The sequence below is a fragment of the Catharus ustulatus genome, chromosome 35 (genome assembly GCF_009819885.2).
Source record: "Catharus ustulatus isolate bCatUst1 chromosome 35, bCatUst1.pri.v2, whole genome shotgun sequence".
NCBI lineage: Eukaryota > Metazoa > Chordata > Aves > Passeriformes > Turdidae > Catharus > Catharus ustulatus.
Genome location: NC_046255.1, coordinates 170627 through 190948, shown reverse-complemented (window position 1 = coordinate 190948; position 20322 = coordinate 170627). Strand labels below are relative to the sequence as shown.

General features: G+C 60.7%; 1 protein-coding gene across 1 annotated transcript; it reads left to right on the top strand.

The window, feature by feature from the left end:
* Positions 1–11049: 11049 nt before the first annotated feature.
* On the top strand, positions 11050–19735 carry LOC117009696 (myosin heavy chain, embryonic smooth muscle isoform-like). The gene is made up of 10 exons (XM_033084014.2): positions 11050–11259; positions 12115–12165; positions 12376–12537; positions 12819–12947; positions 13476–13564; positions 13661–13760; positions 15602–15693; positions 17307–17415; positions 19374–19546; positions 19696–19735. Exons 1-10 carry the CDS (start codon positions 11209–11211, stop codon positions 19733–19735), a joined length of 996 nt encoding a protein of 331 aa, XP_032939905.1. The 5' UTR covers positions 11050–11208.
* The last annotated feature ends 587 nt before the right edge of the window (positions 19736–20322 follow it).

Here is a 20322-nt window from a genome sequence, read left to right as displayed (position 1 = left end):
TCCTGAAGGATCCGGGATCCTTACGGTTCGTCCGTAGGGACATCGGGATCGTCATGGGGACACCAATGTCCTTCCAGGATGACCACTGCTGACCCATGCTCACTCTGTGTCTGTCCAGTGCTGACCCATGGTCACTCTGTGTCTGCAGTGCTGACCCATGGTCACTCTGTGTCTGTCCAGTGCTGACCCATGGTCACTCTGTGTCTCCATTACTGACCCATGGTCACTCTGTGTCTGCAGTGCTGACCCATGGTCACTCTGTGTCTGTCCATCACTGACCCACGGTCACTCTGTGTGTGTCCAGTGCTGACCCATGGTCACTCTGTGTCTGTCCATCACTGACCCATGGTCACTCTGTGTCTCCAGTGCTGACGCATGGTCACTCTGTGTCTGTCCATCGCTGACCCATGGTCACTCTGTGTCTCCAGTCCTGACCCATGGTCATACTGTGTCTGTCCAGTGCTGACCCATGGTCACTCTGTGTCTGTCCAGTGCTGACCCATGGTCACTCTGTGTCTGCAGTGCTGACCCATGGTCACTCTGTGTCTGTCCAGTGCTGACCCATGGTCACTCTGTGTCTGTCCATCACTGACCCATGGTCACTCTGTGTCTGTCCAGTGCTGACCCATGGTCACTCTGTGTGTCCAGTGCTGACCCATGGTCACTCTCTGTCTGTCCAGTGCTGACCCATGGTCAGCCTGTGTCTGTCCAGTGCTGACCCATGATCACTCTGTGTGTCCCCAGCGCTGACCCATGGTCACTCTGTGTCTGCAGTGCTGACCCATGGTCACTCTGTGTCTGTCCAGTGCTGACCCATGGTCACTCTGTGTCTGCAGTGCTGACCCATGGTCACTCTGTGTGTGTCCAGTGCTGACCCATGGTCACTCTGTGTCTGTCCATCACTGACCCATGGTCACTCTCTGTCTGTCCAGTGCTGACCCATGGTCACTCTGTGTGTGTCCAGTGCTGACCCATGGTCACTCTGTGTCTGTCCAGTGCTGACCCATGGTCACTCTGTGTCTGCAGTGCTGACCCATGGTCACTCTGTGTGTGTCCAGTGCTGACCCATGGTCACTCTGTGTCTGTCCAGCACTGACCCATGGTCACTCTGTGTCTGTCCAGTGCTGACCCATGGTCACTCTGTGTCTGCAGTGCTGACCCATGGTCACTCTGTGTCTGTCCATCACTGACCCATGGTCACTCTGTGTCTGCAGTGCTGACCCATGGTCACTCTGTGTCTGTCCAGTGCTGACCCATGGTCACTCTGTGTCTGTCCAGTGCTGACCCATGGTCACTCTGTGTCTGTCCAGTGCTGACCCATGGTCACTCTGTGTCTGCAGTGCTGACCCATGGTCACTCTGTGTCTGTCCAGTGCTGACCCATGGTCACTCTGTGTCTGTCCATCACTGACCCATGGTCACTCTGTGTGTCCAGTGCTGACCCATGGTCACTCTGTGTGTGTCCAGTGCTGACCCATGGTCACTCTGTGTCTGCAGTGCTGACCCATGGTCACTCTGTGTCTGTCCAGCACTGACCCATGGTCACTCTGTGTCTGTCCAGTGCTGACCCATGGTCACTCTGTGTCTGTCCAGTGCTGACCCATGGTCACTCTGTGTCTGCAGTGCTGACCCATGGTCACTCTGTGTCTGTCCAGCACTGACCCATGGTCACTCTGTGTCTGCAGTGCTGACCCATGGTCACTCTGTGTGTGTCCAGTGCTGACCCATGGTCACTCTGTGTCTGTCCAGTGCTGACCCATGGTCACTCTGTGTCTGTCCAGACTGACCCATGGTCACTCTGTGTCTGTCCAGTGCTGACCCATGGTCACTCTGTCCAGTGCTGACCCATGGTCACTCTGTGTCTGTCCAATCCTGACCCATGGTCACTCTGTGTCTGTCCAGTGCTGACCCATGGTCACTCTGTGTCTGTCCAATCCTGACCCATGGTCACTCTGTGTCTGCAGTGCTGACCCATGGTCACTCTGTGTCTGTCCAGTACTGACCCATGGTCACTCTGTGTCTGTCCATCACTGACCCATGGTCACTCTGTGTCTGTCCAGTGCTGACCCATGGTCACTCTGTGTCTGTCCAGTACTGACCCATGGTCACTCTGTGTCTCCAGTGCTGACCCATGGTCACTCTGTGTCTGTCCAGTGCTGACCCATGGTCACTCTCTGTCTGTCCATCACTGACCCATGGTCACTCTGTGTCTGCAGTGCTGACCCATGGTCACTCTGTGTCTCCAGTGCTGACCCATGGTCACTCTGTGTCTGTCCATCACTGACCCATGGTCACTCTGTGTCTGCAGTGCTGACCCATGGTCACTCTGTGTCTGTCCATCACTGACCCATGGTCACTCTGTGTCTGTCCAGTGCTGACCCATGGTCACTCTGTGTCTGTCCAGTACTGACCCATGGTCACTCTGTGTCTGCAGTGCTGACCCATGGTCACTCTGTGTCTGTCCAGTGCTGACCCATGGTCACTCTGTGTCTGTGCAGTGCTGACCCATGGTCACTCTGTGTCTGTCCAGTGCTGACCCATGGTCACTCTGTGTCTGTCCACTGCTGACCCATGGTCACTCTGTGTCTGCAGTGCTGACCCATGGTCACTCTGTGTCTGTCCAGTGCTGACCCATGGTCACTCTGTGTCTGTCCAGTGCTGACCCATGGTCACTCTGTGTCTGCAGTGCTGACCCATGGTCACTCTGTGTCTGTCCAGTGCTGACCCATGGTCACTCTGTGTCTGTCCCTCACTGACCCATGGTCACTCTGTGTCTGTCCAGTGCTGACCCATGGTCACTCTGTGTGTGTCCAGTGCTGACCCATGGTCACTCTGTGTGTGTCCAGTGCTGACCCATGGTCACTCTGTGTCTGTCCACTGCTGACCCATGGTCACTCTGTGTCTGCAGTGCTGACCCATGGTCACTCTGTGTCTGTCCATCACTGACCCATGGTCACTCTGTGTCTGTCCAGTGCTGACCCATGGTCACTCTGTGTCTGTCCAGTACTGACCCATGGTCACTCTGTGTCTGCAGTGCTGACCCATGGTCACTCTGTGTCTGTCCAGTGCTGACCCATGGTCACTCTGTGTCTGTCCAGCACTGACCCATGGTCACTCTGTGTCTGCAGTGCTGACCCATGGTCACTCTGTGTCTGTCCATCACTGACCCATGGTCACTCTGTGTGTGTCCATTGCTGACCCATGGTCACTCTGTGTCTGTCCAGTGCTGACCCATGGTCACTCTGTGTCTGTCCATCACTGACCCATGGTCACTCTGTGTCTGTCCAGCACTGACCCATGGTCACTCTGTGTCTGTCCAGTGCTGACCCATGGTCACTCTGTGTCTGTCCAGTGCTGACCCATGGTCACTCTGTGTGTGTCCAGTGCTGACCCATGGTCACTCTGTGTGTGTCCAGTGCTGACCCATGGTCACTCTGTGTCTGTCCAGCACTGACCCATGGTCACTCTGTGTGTGTCCAGTGCTGACCCATGGTCACTCTGTGTCTGCAGTGCTGACCCATGGTCACTCTGTGTCTGTCCAGTGCTGACCCATGGTCACCCTGTGTCTCCAGTGCTGACCCATGGTCACTCTGTGTCTGTCCAGTGCTGACCCATGGTCACTCTGCGTCTGTCCAGTGCTGACCCATGGTCACTCTGTGTCTGTCCATCACTGACCCATGGTCACTCTGTGTGTGTCCAGTGCTGACCCATGGTCACTCTGTGTGTGTCCATCGCTGACCCATGGTCACTCTGTGTCTGTCCAGTGCTGACCCATGGTCACTCTGTGTCTGCAGTGCTGACCCATGGTCACTCTGTGTCTGTCCAGTGCTGACCCATGGTCACTCTGTGTCTGTCCATCACTGACCCATGGTCACTCTGTGTCTGACCAGTGCTGACCCATGGTCACTCTGTGTCTGTCCAGTGCTGACCCATGGTCACTCTGTGTCTGACCAGTGCTGACCCATGGTCACTCTGTGTCTGTCCAGTGCTGACCCATGGTCACTCTGTGTCTGTCCAGTACTGACCCATGGTCACTCTGTGTCTCCAGTGCTGACCCATGGTCACTCTGTGTCTGTCCATCACTGACCCATGGTCACTCTGTGTCTGTCCATCACTGACCCATGGTCACTCTGTGTCTGCAGTGCTGACCCATGGTCACTCTGTGTCTGTCCAGTACTGACCCATGGTCACTCTGTGTCTGTCCATCACTGACCCATGGTCACTCTGTGTCTGCAGTGCTGACCCATGGTCACTCTGTGTCTGTCCAGTGCTGACCCATGGTCACTCTGTGTCTGTCCATCACTGACCCATGGTCACTCTGTGTCTGTCCAGTGCTGACCCATGGTCATTCTGTGTCTGTCCAGTGCTGACCCATGGTCACTCTGTGTCTGTCCAGTGCTGACCCATGGTCACTCTGTGTCTCTCCAGTGCTGACCCATGGTCACTCTGTGTCTGTCCATCACTGACCCATGGTCACTCTGTGTGTGTCCAGTGCTGACCCATGGTCACTCTGTGTCTGTCCAGTGCTGACCCATGGTCACTCTGTGTCTGCAGTGCTGACCCATGGTCACTCTGTGTCTGTCCAGTGCTGACCCATGGTCACTCTGTATCTGCAGTGCTGACCCATGGTCACTCTGTGTCTGTCCATCACTGACCCATGGTCACTCTGTGTGTGTCCAGCACTGACCCATGGTCACTCTGTGTCTGCAGTGCTGACCCATGGTCACTCTGTGTCTGCAGTACTGACCCATGGTGACTCTGTGTCTGTCCATCACTGACCCATGGTCACTCTGTGTCTGTCCAGTGCTGACCCATGGTCACTCTGTGTCTGTCCAGTGCTGACCCATGGTCACTCTGTGTCTGCAGTGCTGACCCATGGTCACTCTGTGTCTGTCCAATGCTGACTCATGGTCACTCTGTGTCTGTCCAGTGCTGACCCATGGTCACTCTGTGTCTGCAGTGCTGACCCATGGTCACTCTGTGTCTGTCCAGTGCTGACCCATGGTCACTCTGTGTCTGTCCATCACTGACCCATGGTCACTCTGTGTCTGCAGTGCTGACCCATGGTCACTCTGTGTCTGTCCAGTGCTGACCCATGGTCACTCTGTGTCTGTCCAGTACTGACCCATGGTCACTCTGTGTCTGTCCAGCACTGACCCATGGTCACTCTGTGTCTGTCCAGTGCTGACCCATGGTCACTCTGTGTCTGTCCATCACTGACCCATGGTCACTCTGTGTCTGTCCAGTGCTGACCCATGGTCACTCTGTGTCTGTCCAGCGCTGACCCATGGTCACTCTGTGTCTGTCCAGTGCTGACCAATGGTCACTCTGTGTCTGTCCATCACTGACCCATGGTCACTCTGTGTCTGTCCAATGCTGACCCATGGTCACTCTGTGTCTGTCCAATGCTGACCCATGGTCACTCTGTGTCTGTCCAGTGCTGACCCATGGTCACTCTGTGTCTGTCCAGTACTGACCCATGGTCACTCTGTGTCTGTCCAGTGCTGACCCGTGGTCACTCTGTGTCTGTCCAGTGCTGACCCATGGTCACTCTGTGTCTGTCCACTGCTGACCCATGGTGACTCTGTGTCTGTCCATCACTGACCCATGGTCACTCTGTGTCTGTCCAGTACTGACCCAGGGTCACTCTGTGTCCCCAGTGCTGACCCATGGTCACTCTGTGTCCCCAGTGCTGACCCATGGTCACTCTGTGTCTGTCCAGTGCTGACCCATGGTCACTCTGTGTCTGTCCACTGCTGACCCATGGTCACTCTGACTCTGTCCATCACTGACCCATGGTCACTCTGTGTGTGTCCAATGCTGACCCATGGTCACTCTGTGTCTGTCCAGTGCTGACCCATGGTCACTCTGTGTCCAGTGCTGACCCATGGTCACTCTGTGTCTGCAGTACTGACCCATGGTCACTCTGTGTCTGTCCAGTGCTGACCCATGGTCACTCTGTGTCTGTCCATCACTGACCCATGGTCACTCTGTGTCTGTCCAGTGCTGACCCATGGTCACTCTGTGTCTGTCCAGCGCTGACCCATGGTCACTCTGTGTCTGTCCAGTGCTGACCCATGGTCACTCTGTGTCTGTCCAGTGCTGACCCATGGTCACTCTGTGTCTGTCCTGTACTGACCCATGGTCACTCTGTGTCTGTCCAATGCTGACCCATGGTCACTCTGTGTCTGTCCAGTGCTGACCCATGGTCACTCTGTGTCCCCAGTGCTGACCCATGGTCACTCTGTGTCTGTCCATCACTGACCCATGGTCACTCTGTGTCTGTCCAGTGCTGACCCATGGTCACTCTGTGTCTGTCCATCACTGACCCATGGTCACTCTGTGTCTGTCCAGTGCTGACCCATGGTCACTCTGTGTCTGTCCAGTGCTGACCCATGGTCACTCTGTGTCTGTCCAATGCTGACCCATGGTCACTCTGTGTCTTCAGTGCTGACCCATGGTCACTCTGTGTCTGTCCATCACTGACCCATGGTCACTCTGTGTCTGCAGTGCTGACCCATGGTCACTCTGTGTCTGTCCAGTGCTGACCCATGGTCACTCTGTGTCTGTCCATCACTGACCCATGGTCACTCTGTGTCTGTCCAGTGCTGACCCATGGTCACTCTGTGTGTGTCCAGCACTGACCCATGGTCACTCTGTGTCTGCAGTGCTGACCCATGGTCACTCTGTGTCTGCAGTGCTGACCCATGGTCACTCTGTGTCTGTCCAGTGCTGACCCATGGTCACTCTGTGTCTGTCCAGCGCTGACCCATGGTCACTCTGTGTCTGCAGTGCTGACCCATGGTCACTCTGTGTCTGTCCAGTGCTGACCCATGGTCACTCTGTGTCTGTCCAGCGCTGACCCATGGTCACTCTGTGTCTGTCCAGTGCTGACCCATGGTCACTCTGTGTCTGTCCAGTGCTGACCCATGGTCACTCTGTGTCCAGTGCTGACCCATGGTCACTCTGTGTCCCCAGTGCTGACCCATGGTCACTCTGTGTCTGTCCATCACTGACCCATGGTCACTCTGTGTCTGTCCAGTGCTGACCCATGGTCACTCTGTGTCTGTCCATCACTGACCCATGGTCACTCTGTGTCTGTCCAATGCTGACCCATGGTCACTCTGTGTGTGTCCAGTGCTGACCCATGGTCACTCTGTGTCTGTCCAGTGCTGACCCATGGTCACTCTGTGTCTGCAGTGCTGACCCATGGTCACTCTGTGTCTGTCCAATGCTGACCCATGGTCACTCTGTGTCTGTCCATCACTGACCCATGGTCACTCTGTGTCTGTCCAGTGCTGACCCATGGTCACTCTGTGTGTGTCCCGTGCTGACCCATGGTCACTCTGTGTGTGTGCAGTGCTGACCCATGGTCACTCTGTGTCTGTCCAGTGCTGACCCATGGTCACTCTGTGTCTGTCCAATGCTGACCCCTGGTCACTCTGTGTCTGTCCATCACTGACCCATGGTCACTCTGTGTCTGTCCAGTGCTGACCCATGGTCACTCTGTGTCTGTCCAATGCTGACCCATGGTCACTCTGTGTCTGTCCAGTGCTGACCCATGGTCACTCTGTGTCTGCAGTGCTGACCCATGGTCACTCTGTGTCTGCAGTGCTGACCCATGGTCACTCTGTGTCTGTCCAGTACTGACCCATGGTCACTCTGTGTCTGTCCAGTACTGACCCATGGTCACTCTGTGTCTGTCTAGCACTGACCCATGGTCACTCTGTGTGTGTCTGCAGTGCTGACCCATGGTCACTCTGTGTCCAGTGCTGACCCATGGTCACTCTGTGTCTGCAGTGCTGACCCATGGTCACTCTGTGTCTCTCCAGTGCTGACCCATGGTCACTCTGTGTCTGCAGTGCTGACCCATGGTCACTCTGTGTCTGACCAGTGCTGACCCATGGTCACTCTGTGTCTGACCAGTGCTGACCCATGGTCACTCTGTGTCTGTCCATCACTGACCCATGGTCACTCTGTGTCTGCAGTGCTGACCCATGGTCACTCTGTGTCTGTCCATCACTGACCCATGGTCACTCTGTGTCTGCAGTGCTGACCCATGGTCACTCTGTGTCTGTCCAGTGCTGACCCATGGTCACTCTGTGTCTGTCCATCACTGACCCATGGTCACTCTGTGTCTGACCCGTGCTGACCCATGGTCACTCTGTGTCTGTCCAGTGCTGACCCATGGTCACTCTGTGTATGTCCATCACTGACCCATGGTCACTCTGTGTCTGCAGTGCTGACCCATGGTCACTCTGTGTCTGTCCAGTGCTGACCCATGGTCACTCTGTGTCTGCAGTGCTGACCCATGGTCACTCTGTGTCTGTCCATCACTGACCCATGGTCACTCTGTGTTTGTCCAGTGCTGACCCATGGTCACTCTGTGTCTGTCCAATGCTGACCCATGGTCACTCTGTGTCTGTCCAGTGCTGACCCATGGTCACTCTGTGTCTGTCCAGTGCTGACCCATGGTCACTCTGTGTCCAGTGGTGACCCATGGTCACTCTGTGTGTGTCCAGTGCTGACCCATGGTCACTCTGTGTCTGTCCAGGGCTTACCCATGGTCACTCTGTGTCTGCAGTGCTGACCCATGGTCACTCTGTGTCTCCAATGCTGACCCATGGTCACTCTGTGTCTGTCCAGTGCTGACCCATGGTCACTCTGTGTCTGTCCAATGCTGACCCATGGTCACTCTGTGTCTGTCCAGTGCTGACCCATGGTCACTCTGTGTCTGTCCAGTGCTGACCCATGGTCACTCTGTGTCTGTCCAGTACTGACCCATGGTCACTCTGTGTCTGTCCAGTGCTGACCCATGGTCACTCTGTGTGTCCAGTACTGACCCATGGTCACTCTGTGTGTGTCCAGTACTGACCCATGGTCACTCTGTGTCTGTCCATCACTGACCCATGGTCACTCTGTGTCTGTCCATCACTGACCCATGGTCACTCTGTGTCTGCAGTGCTGACTCATGGTCACTCTGTGTCTGTCCAGTGCTGACCCCTCTTGATATGTGACATCTTCCAGCACCATGACGTCAGAGGTGACATCACTCTTGTTCCCCCCAACCCAACATTCCTCCCTTGGGTGGCTCCCAAATTTTTGGGCGCCGTGGGTTTTTCCCCAAAACCTGAATCCCCTAATTCTGGGGTGTCCTGTGTCACTTGTGTCCCCTCAGGCAGGGGTGACACCCAAATTCTGGGGAGTCCAGTGTCACTTGTGTCCCCTCAGTTGGGGGTGACACCCAAATTCCGGGATGTCCTGTGTCACTTGTGTCCCCTGGGCAGGGGTGACACACAAATTCTGGGGTGTCGTGTGCCACTGGTCTCCCCTCAGGCAGGGGTGACACCCAGATTCTGCGTTGTCCTGTGTCACCTGTGTCCCCTCATGTGGGGGTGACACCCAAATTCTGGGGTGCCCTGGTTTGGTTCCCCAAAACCTGAATCCCCAAATTCTGGGATGTCCTGTGTCACTTGTGTCCCCTCAGGTGGGGGTGACACCCGAATTCTGGGGGGTCCCATGTCACTTCTGTCCCCTGGGGTGGGGGTGACGCCAAAATTCTGGGTTGTCTTGTGTCACCTGTGTCCCCTCAGGCGGGGGTGACACCCAAATTCCGGGATACCCTGTCTCACCTGTGTCCCCTCAGGCAGGAGTGACACCCAAATTCTGAGGTGTCCTGTGTCACTTGTGTCCCCTCAGGTGGGGGTGACACCCAAATTCTGGGGTGTCCTGTGTCACCTGTGTCCCCTCAGGCTGGGGTGCCACCCGCATTCCGGGCCATCCCGGGAATGCTGTGTCCCTGGGCGAGGACAGGGGTGACACCGAAATCCCGAGCTATCCCGGGAATGCTGTGTCCCAGGGCGAGGACAGGGGTGCCACCCGCATTCCGGGGGTGCCCTGTGTCACCTGTGTCCCCTCAGGCAGGGGTGCCACCCGCTTTCCGGGCCATCCCGGGAATGCTGTGTCCCTGGGCGAGGACAGGAGTGCCACCCGCATTCCGGGGGTGCCCTGGCGCGGCGCCCCGAAACTCGCGTTCCCCGGGGCTGGGGCGGCGCTCGGAGCCGGGCGGGCCCGCCCGGACACGGGGCCGGGCTCTGTCCCCTCCCCGTGGGTACAGCCCGGGGGGAGGGACGCGGTGCCACTCGCGGGTGCTCCCGTGCCCGCGGCGGGGGTGGCACCGGCAGCGACAGCGACAGCGACAGCGGCAGCGGCAGCGACACCGACAGCGACACCGGCAGCGACACCGGCAGCGACACCGGAGTCGCAGGTGAGAGACTTGGGGTCCGGGACACTCCGGGGGGGACAGGGACCCCAAAATCCTCAGGGTGGGCAGGGGATCCAAAATTCTCAGGGTGGGTAGAGGACCCAAAATTCCCAGGGTGAGCAGGGGATCCAAACACCCCCAGGGTGGGCAGGGACCCCAAAATCTCCCAGATGGGCAGGGGATCCAAACACCCCGTGGGGAGGGACCCCAAAATCTTTCTGGATGGGCAGGGGATCCAAAATTCCCCAGGGTGGGCAGGGACCCCAAACTTCTCCCAAGGTGGGCAGGGGATCCAAAATCCTCAAGGTGAGCAGGGGATCCAAAGCCTCCAGGATGGGCAGGGATCCCAAAATCTTTTTGGGTGGGCAGGGGATCCAAAATCCTCAGGGCGAGCAGGGGATCCAAAATTCCCCAGGGTGGGCAGGGGATCCAAAATTCCCAGGGTGGGCAGGGACCCCAAGATCCCTTCCAGGGTGGGCAGGGACCCCAAAATTTTTTGGGTGGGCAGGGACTCGGTGGGCAGGGACCCCAAAACCCTCCCAGAGTGGGCAGGGACCCCAAAATCTTCCTGAGTGGGCAGGGACCCCAAAACTCTCCAAGGGTGGGCAGGGACCCCAAAATCCTCAGGGTGGGCAGGGGATCCAAAATCCTCAGGATGGGCAGGGACCCCAAAATTCCCCAGAGTGAACAGGGAATCCAAACACCCCAGGGTGAGCAGGGACCCTAAAACCCCCCAGGGTGGGCAGGGGTTCCAAAATTCCCAGGGTGAGCAAAACCCTCCCAGGGCGGGCAGGGAATCCCGGAGCCCGGGTACCCCCGACCTTCCCCCCTCCCCAAAAAAGGAACCCGGAGATTTTGGGTGGCTCCCAGCCCGGAGCTGATGCGGTTTTAGGGGAGGGGTCTCTCCAGGGTCTCTGCTGCTCCAGAGCCCCCCCAGTTTGGGCCATGATGGACACGGGGGACGGGGGGGGACGCAGCCCCCCAGGGCTGGCACAGGTGAGTGGGGGGACCCCCAGGTGAGGGGGGGGACCCCCAGGTGAGGGGAGGGACCCCCAGGTGAGGGGGGGACATGGGGATGGGGTGGGGGAGGGGCTCCGGTGATGCTGGGGGCACTGAGGGGGTCGCAGGGGGTGCAGCAGTGCGGGGGTCCCGGATTTTTGGGGCTCGCAACCCCCCCACCCCTTTATCTGGGGACCCCCGGCGCCCCCTCGGCGGCCCCGCTGGCCCCTCGCCAGCCCCCGGGCTGGAATTGGGACACGGGGCGGGGACAGGGACAGGGACAGGGACACAGTGGCCGGGAGCCCTGGGCGCCCCTCCCCCCCCGTGGGAACGGACACATCCCCCCCATCCCAACCCAGCTCCCCCCGAAACCCCCGGAATTGCTGCTCCCGGACCCCCGGGAACCCCCGGACTTTGGGGACTCCACAGATTTTGGGACCCCCCCCCCCGGATTCCTGTGACCCCCAACACCCGAGACCCCTCAAAATCCTGGGACCCCCCCAAAATCGGGGACACTCCAGACCCCCGGAGACACCTGGGGCACCCCAGCCCCTCATTGCCCCCCGACTTGGGGACCCCTGGGAACCTCCTGGACCCCCCCAAAAAATCTGAGCCCCCCCCAGACTACTGGGACACCCCAAACTTTGGGAGTCCCGGAGAATTTGGGACCCCCCAGGAATCTCGGGGTCCCCCCAGGACCCCCAGCACATTTGGGACCCCCCAGTTCTTGGGGACACCCCAAAATTTGGGGGTTCCTCAGCCCCCGGGGGTCCCACAGCACCTGGGACCCCTCAGGCTGCTCTGGACCCCCCCGGATTTTGGGTTCCCCCCAAAATTTGCCCCCCTCGGCAGGCCCAGCACCGCCGGGAGCTGCAGGAGGAGCTGCGGGACCTCAGCAACCAGGTGGGCGTGGCTTGCGGGGAGGGGCGGGGCCAGCACCTGTCAGTCACGGCCTGGCCCCGCCTCTCGCTGGGGAGGGGGTGGGGCATGTAGCTGTCAATCATCAGAGTGGGCGGGGATTAGAACAATCCATGGCGATGGGGGCGGAGCTCGGAGCTGTCCATCACCTGGGGGCGGGGCCTGGGGACTGTCAATCACCCCCTGCCCAATCAGGTGGCGGCGCTGGGGCGGAGCCTGGCAGCGGAACGTGGGCGGAGCCTGATGGAGGGCGGGGCCTTGAGGGCGCTGGAGATCGCGGTGGGCGGAGCCCAGGCCCGGGTGGGCGGAGCCTGTCGGGCCCTGGACAGGGCCAAGGAGCGGCTGCGCCTGCAGCAGGTGGGCGGGGCTTGGTGCGAGAGGGCGGAGCCTCTGATAGGAAGGGGTGGGGCTACAGGGGGCGTGGTCTGTGAGGGTGGAGCCTCTGATGGGGTGTGGTCTGTGAAGGGGCGGGGCCATGGTGGGGAGGGGCCTGAGGGGGTGGAGCCACCAGGACGTGGGTGGAGCCGGGGGGGGTGTGGCAATGATGGGCGTGATTTGGAGAAAGGGGGCGTGGTCTGAGGACAGTGGGTGGGACCAGCTGTGCGGGCGTGGCCTGTCACTGACCCCGCCCCTCGCAGGAGGCGGGGCAGCTGCTGTGGGCGGAGTTGGAGGCCGCTCGTGCTGCCAAGGCGGGGGCGGAGCTCCGGGCTCAGGAGGCGGAGTCTCAGTGCCGGGCTCGGGGGGCGGAGCTGGAGCGACTGCGCCAGGTGGGCGGGGCTACGGAGAGGGGCGGGACTACGGGCCAATGGGCGGGGCTACTGCGAGGGGCGGGGCTAAGGGCCAACGGGTGGGGCTATTGACCAATGGGCGGTGCTATTGATCAATGGGCGGGGTTTACGGGCCAATGGGTGGGGCTAGAGCAGCTGGGGGCGGGGCCAAGGACCGATGGGTGGGGCTAATGCAACCTGTGGGTGGGATGAAGGACCTGTGGGCGGGGCTAATGCAGCTTGTGGGCGTGGCTAAGGACCAAGGGGTGGGGCTGTAGCAGCTATGGAATAATGGGCAGGGCTAAAGCAGCCAGTGGGCGTGGCCATGTTGGCGGGTGTGTCCGGTCTGTGGGCGTGGCTCGAGGGCGTGTGTCCAGTCTGTGGGCGTGGCTATGTTGGTGGGTGTGTCCGATTATGGGCGTGGCCATGTTGATGGGTGTGTCTGATCTGTGGGCGTGGCTCGGGAGGGGTGTGTCCGGTCTGTGGGCGTGGCTCGGGGAGGTGTGTCCATGCTGGCCCCGCCCACAGGCCGTGCAGGCAGCCCAGCACTCGCGGCGCCGGGCGGAGCAGGAGCGTGACCAGGTGGCGGCCAAGGTTGGCCACGCCCCCCCGGCCAGGTGAGCACGGCCACGCCCCCTCCGTGTCCGTCCCCTATAGCCCCAATGTCCCCATATGTCCCCATGTGTCCCCACATGTCCCTGCTGTCCCCACAGCGCCCCCGCTGGGGACCCCGGGGCGCTGCAGGCGGCGCTGGAGGAGCTGCGGGAGCACAACCGGAACCTGCGGGAGCGGCTGGGGCAGCGCCTGGGACAGGTGGGGACATGAGGGGACACGGGGGGACACGGGGGGACATGAGGGGACAGGTGGGGACACGGGGGACATGGGGAAACAGGGGGGACAGGTGGGGATATGGGGACACCTGGGGCAGCGGCTGGGACAGGTGGGGACATGGGGGGACACGGGGGGACATGAGGGGACACCTGGGACAGGTGGGGACACGGGGGGACACCTGGGACAGGTGGGGACATGGCGGGGACACCGGGACATGGAGGTGGGGGGGACACCTGTGGGGACACCGGGGCGACACAGGGACACTAAGACACCGGGAGGACACTGCAGGGACACGGGGACACCGGGAGGACACCTGTGGGGACACCAAGGGGACATGGGGGGACACCTGTGGAGACACCGGGGCGACACAGGGACACCAGGACACCGGGGGGGACACTGCAGGGACACGGGGACACCGGGGGGACACCTGTGGGGACACCAAGGGGACATGGGGGGACACCTGTAGAGACACCAGGGCGACAGAGGGACACCAGGACACCGGGGGGGACACCTGTGGGGACACCAGGGTGGACACGGTGGGGCGGGTGGGTGACAGGAGGCGCCATGGGGGTGTCGGGGGGGGTGGTGACACCTGGGGGTGCCGTGGACTCCCCCATGTGCGCCCCCGTTCGTTCCCGCACACCCTGACCCCGTTCCCGCACACCCTGACCCCATTCCCGCTCCCCCTGACCCCATTCCCGCACACCCTGACCCCGTTCCCGCACACCCTGACCCCATTCCCGTTCATCTCCCGCACACCCTGACCCCATTCCCCGCTCCCCCTGACCCCGTTCCCGTCCGTTCCCCGCACACCCTGACCCCGTTCCCGCACACCCTGACCCCGTTCCCGCACACCCTGATCCCATTCCCGTTCATTCCCCGCACACCCTGACCCCGTTCCCGTCCGTTCCCGCTCCCCCTGACCCCGTTCCCGTTCTATCCCCGCTCCCCCTGACCCCGTTCCCGTCCGTTCCCGCTCCCCCTGACCCCGTTCCCGTTCGATCCCCGCTCCCCCTGACCCCGTTCCCGTTCGATCCCCGCTCCCCCTGACCCCGTTCCCGTTCATTCCCGCTCCCCCTGACCCCGTTCCCGTCCGTTCCCCGCTCCCCCTGACCCCGTTCCCGTCCGTTCCCCGCTCCCCCTGACCCCGTTCCCGTCCGTTCCCCGCTCCCCCTGACCCCGTTCCCGTTCCTCGCTCCCCCTGACCCCGTTCCCGTTCTATCCCCGCTCCCCCTGACCCCGTTCCCGTCCGTTCCCGCTCCCCCTGACCCCGTTCCCGTTCGATCCCCGCTCCCCCTGACCCCGTTCCCGTTCGATCCCCGCTCCCCCTGACCCCGTTCCCGTCCGTTCCCCGCTCCCCCTGACCCCGTTCCCGTCCGTTCCCCGCTCCCCCTGACCCCGTTCCCGTCCGTTCCCCGCTCCCCCTGACCCCGTTCCCGTTCCCCGCTCCCCCTGACCCCGTTCCCGTTCTATCCCCGCTCCCCCTGACCCCGTTCCCGTCCGTTCCCGCTCCCCCTGACCCCGTTCCCGTTCGATCCCCGCTCCCCCTGACCCCGTTCCCGTTCGATCCCCGCTCCCCCTGACCCCGTTCCCGTTCGATCCCCGCTCCCCCTGACCCCGTTCCCGTTCATCCCCGCTCCCCCTGACCCCGTTCCCGTTCATTCCCGCTCCCCCTGACCCCGTTCCCGTCCGTTCCCCGCTCCCCCTGACCCCATTCCCGCTCCCCCTGACCCCGTTCCCGTTAATTCCCGCTCCCCCTGACCCCATTCCCGCTCCCCCTGACCCCGTTCCCGCTCCCCCTGACCCCGGTCCGCTCCCCGCAGGCCGAGGAGCTGCGCCGGGCGCTGCTGGCCGCGGGCTCTCGGGCTCAGGCGGCGCAGGCGGCGCTGGCCCGGCTGGAGCAGGAGCAGCTGCGGCTGCGGGAGCGGCTGCGGCACCCCCGGGACCCCCCCGCGCCCCCCGAGCCCGCCCTGCGCGCCCGCTGCGCCCGCCTGCAGGAGCTGCTGCGGAGAGAGGAGGGGTCAGCCACGGGGAGGGGGGCGCGGGGGGACACGGGGGGACACGGGGGGACACGGGGGGACACCACCCCAGAGGGTACCCAGGTGGTCCAGGGTGGTCCCCAGATGGCCCCAGGGTGGCCAAGGTGGTCCCAGGGGATCCAGAGTGGTCTCCAGTGGTCCCAGGGTGATCCCAGGGGGGTCCAGAGTGGTCCCAGGGTGGTCCCCAAATGGTCCAAGGTTATCCCAGATGGTCCAAAGTGATCCAGGGTGGTCCCAGGGTGGTCCCACCCTGGTCCCCAGGTGGTCCCCAGTGGTCCCAGGGTGGTCCCAGCTGACCCCAGATGGTCCCAGGGTGGTCCCAGATGGTCCCAGGGTGGTCCCAGGGTGGTCCAGGGTGATCCCAGCAGGTCCCAAGTGGTCCCCAGGTGGTCCCAGTGTGCTCTCAGGGTGGCCCAGGTGGTCCCAAGGTGGTCCCAGGGTGGTCCCAGCTGACCCCAGATGGTCCCAGGGTGGTTCAAGGTGGTCCCAGATGGTCCCAGGTGATCCCAGGGTGGTCCCAGGGTGGTCCCAGGGTGGTCCCAGGGTGGTCCCAGGTGATCCAAGGTCCCCAGGGGGGGTCCCCAGATGGTCCCAGGTGATCCCAGGTGGTCCCAGATGGTCCCAGGGTGGTCCCAGGGTGATCCCAGGTGATCCCAGGGGGGTCCAGAGTGGCCCCAGGGTGGTCCCCAAATGGTCCAAGGTTATCCCAGATGGTCCAAAGTGATCCAGGGTGGTCCCAGGGTAGTCCCAGATGGTCCCAGGTGATCCCAGGTGGTCCCAGATGGTCCCAGGGTGGTCCCAGGGTGATCCCAGGTGATCCCAGGGGGGTCCAGAGTGGTCCCAGGGTGGTCCCCAAATGGTCCAAGGTTATCCCAGATGGTCCAAAGTGATCCAGGGTGGTCCCATGGTAGTCCCAGATGGTCCCACTGTGGTTCCAGCTGACCCCAGATGGTCCCAGGGTGGCCCAGGTGGTCCCAGGTTGGTCCCAAGTGATGCAAGGTCCCCGGGGGGGTCCCCAGGTGATCCCAGGGGGGGTCCAGAGTGGTCCCCAGTGGTCCCCAGGGTCGTGCCAGGGTGGTCCCAGGATGGTCTCAGGGTCGTCACCAAATGGTCCAAGGTTATCCCAGACGGTCCAAAGTGGTCAGGGTGGTCCCAGGTGGTCCCAAGGTGGTCCCAGGGGGGTCCCAGCTGACCCCAGATGGTCCCAGGGTGGTTCAAGGTGGTCCCAGATGGTCCCAGGGCTGTCCCAGGTGGTCCCCAGTGGTCCCAGGGTGGTCCCCAGGGTGGTCCCCAAATGGTCCAAGGTTATCCCAGATGGTCCAAAGTGATCCAGGGTGGTCCCAGGGTGGCCCAAGGGGGTCCCAGGGGGCTTCAGAGTGACCCCAAGGTGGTCCCAGGGTGACCCAGAGTGGCACAGGAGGGTTCCAGGGTGACACGGGGTGACACAGGGTGACACAGGTGACACGGCTGACACGGTGTCCCCTCGCAGGGCGCGCCTGGCCCTGTCCCGCGCCGCCCGTGTCACCGCGCGGCGCCTGCGGCTCGTGGTGGCCGAGGCCGAGGAGCAGCGGCTGCAGGGGGAGCGCTACCGGCTGCAGGTGGGGACACGGGGACACGGGGACACTGGGACACGGGGATATGGGGACATGGGGACACGGGGACACGGGGACATGGGGACACTGGGACACGGGGACATGGGGACATGGGGACACTGGGACACGGGGACACGGGGACACCGGGACACGGGGACACGGGGACATGGGGGCACCGGGACACCGGGACACGGGGACATGGGGACACTGGGACACTGTGTCACTGCTGACACTGTCACCTGTGTCACCTGTGTCACCTGGTGTGGTGGGGACACAGGGACACGGGGACACTGGCACGGTGACACTGTGTCATCTGGTGTGGTAGGACACGGGGACATGGGGACACTGGCACTGTGTCACCTGTGTCACCTGGTGTAGTGGGGACACTGGGGCACTGGCACTGTGACACTGTGTCACTGCTGTCACTGTGTCACTGTGTCACTGTGTCTCTGTGTCACCTGCTGTCACCTGCTGTCACTGTGTCATTGTGTCACTGCTGTCACCTGCTGTCACTGTGTCACTGTGTCACTGTGTCACTGCTGTCACTGTCATTGTGTCACTGTGTCTCTGTGTCACTGTCACTGTGTCTCTGTGTCACTGTCTCTGTGTCACTGTGTCACTGTCACTGCGTCACTGTCACTGCGTCACTGTCACTGTGTCACTGTCACTGTGTCACTATGTCACTGCTGTCACTGTGTCACTGTCACTGTGTCACTATGTCACTGCTGTCACTGTCACTGTGTCTCTGTGTCACTGTCACTGTGTCTCTGTGTCACTGTCACTGTGTCACTGTGTCACTGCTGTCACTGTCACTGTGTCACTGTGTCACTGTGTCACTGTCACTGTGTCACTGTCACTGTGTCACTGTCACTGTGTCACTGCTGTCACTGTCACTGCTGTCACTGTCACTGTGTCACTGTGTCACTGCTGTCACTGTGTCACTGTGTCACTGTCACTGTGTCACTGTGTCACTGCTGTCACTGTGTCACTGCTGTCACTGTCACTGTGTCACTAATGTCACTGTGTCACTGTCACTGTGTCACTGTGTCACTGTGTCACTGTGTCACTGCTGTCACTGTCACTGTGTCACTGTCACTGTGTCACTGTGTCACTGCTGTCACTGTGTCACTGCTGTCACTGTGTCTCTGTGTCACTAATGTCACTGTGTCACTGTCACTGTGTCACTGTGTCACTGTGTCACTGCTGTCACTGCTGTCACTGTGTCACTGTCACTGTGTCTCTGTGTCACTGTCACTGCTGTCACTGTGTCTGTGTCACTGCTGTCTCTGTGTCACTGTATCACTGTCACTGTGTCACTGTCACTGTGTCACTGTGTCACTGTGTCACTGCTGTCACTGTCACTGTGTCACTGTGTCTCTGAGTCACTGTGTCACTGTCATTGTGTCTCTGTGTCACTGTCACTGTGTCACTGTGTCACTGCTGTCACTGTGTCACTGTCACTGTGTTACTGTCACTGTGTCTCTGTGTCATTGTGTCACTGTGTCACTGTGTCACTGTCACTGCTGTCACTGTGTCACTGCTGTCACTGTGTCTCTGTGTCACTGCTGTCACTGCTGTCACTGTGTCACTGTCACTGTGTCTCTGTGTCACTGTCACTGCTGTCACTGTGTCACTGCTGTCACTGTGTCACTGTGTCTCTGTGTCACTGTGTCATTGCATCACTGCTGTCACCTCCTGTCACCTCCTGTCACCTCCTGTCACCTCCTGTCACTGCTGTCACCCTACAGCCTCTGTGTCTCCACACATCCTCCCTGTGCCCCCAGTGTCCCCAGTGTCCCCCTGTCCCCTGTCCCCAATGTCCCCACTGTCCCCAATGTCCCCCAATCCCCCCACAGTCCCCATGTCCCCACTGTCCCCACTGTCCCCATGTCCCCATGTCCCCAATCCCACCAATGTCCCCATGTCCCCAATATCCCCAATGTCCCCATGTCCCCTGTCCCCAGGCGGGTGCCAGCGAGGCCGCTGGCCGTGTCCTGGCTGACCAGGTGGCCGCGGTGGCCGCGGGCACGGCCCAAGCGCTGGCCCAGGGCCGGAGTCTGCGCCGGGAGCTCGAGGACGTCGGGGACGGCGCCGCGGCCACCGCGCGGATTGTGGCCGTGCTCAGGGCGCGCCTCAGGTGGGGACGGCCCTGCGGAACCTATAGATCCCCTATAGACCCTATAGAACCCCTATAGAACCCATAGAATCCCTATGGACCCTATAGAACTCCTGTACACCCCATATAGACCCTATAGAACCCCTATGGACCCTATGGAACCCCTACAGATCCCCACAGATACCTATGGACCCTATAGAACCCCTATAGACCCCATACAGACCCCATGGGCCCCTACAGACCCCATAGAACCCCTATGGAACCCATAGAACCGCTATGGACCCTACAGAACCCTTATAGACCCTATAGAACTCCTGTAGATCCCCATAGAATCCCTATGGATTCCCATAGAATCCCTACACACCCTATAGAACTCCTATAGACCCCATTGGACACCATAGAACCCCCATGGACCCTGTGGACCCCATAGAACCCCTATGGACCCTATAGAGATCCCATAGAATCCCTATGGATCCCATAGAACCCCTATGGACCCTATAGAATCCCTATGGAACCCATAGAACCCCTATGGACCCCATATAGACCCTATAGAACTCCTATAGACCCCATATAGACACCATAGAACCCCTATGGACCCTATAGAACTCATAGACATCCCTATAGAACCCCTATGGAACCCATAGAGACCCCTATGGACCCCATAGAACCCCTATGGACCCTATAGAACCCCAATGGAACCCCTATAGACGCTATAGAACCCCTATGGACCCCACAAACCCCCTATGGATCCCATAGACTCCCTATGCACCCCATAGAACCCCTATAGGCCCCATAGG

What these genes read in the sequence shown, in the direction of transcription:
- LOC117009696 (XM_033084014.2), top strand. Translation starts at nt 11,209, where the DNA reads ATGATGGACACGGGGGACGGGGGGGGACGCAGCCCCCCAGGGCTGGCA. An exon ending in GCCCCCCAGGGCTGGCACAG is followed by an intron (nt 11,260 to 12,114) that starts GTGAGTGGGGGG and finishes CCCCCTCGGCAG; the next exon opens with GCCCAGCACCGCCGGGAGCT. An exon ending in AGCGGCTGCGCCTGCAGCAG is followed by an intron (nt 12,538 to 12,818) that starts GTGGGCGGGGCT and finishes CGCCCCTCGCAG; the next exon opens with GAGGCGGGGCAGCTGCTGTG.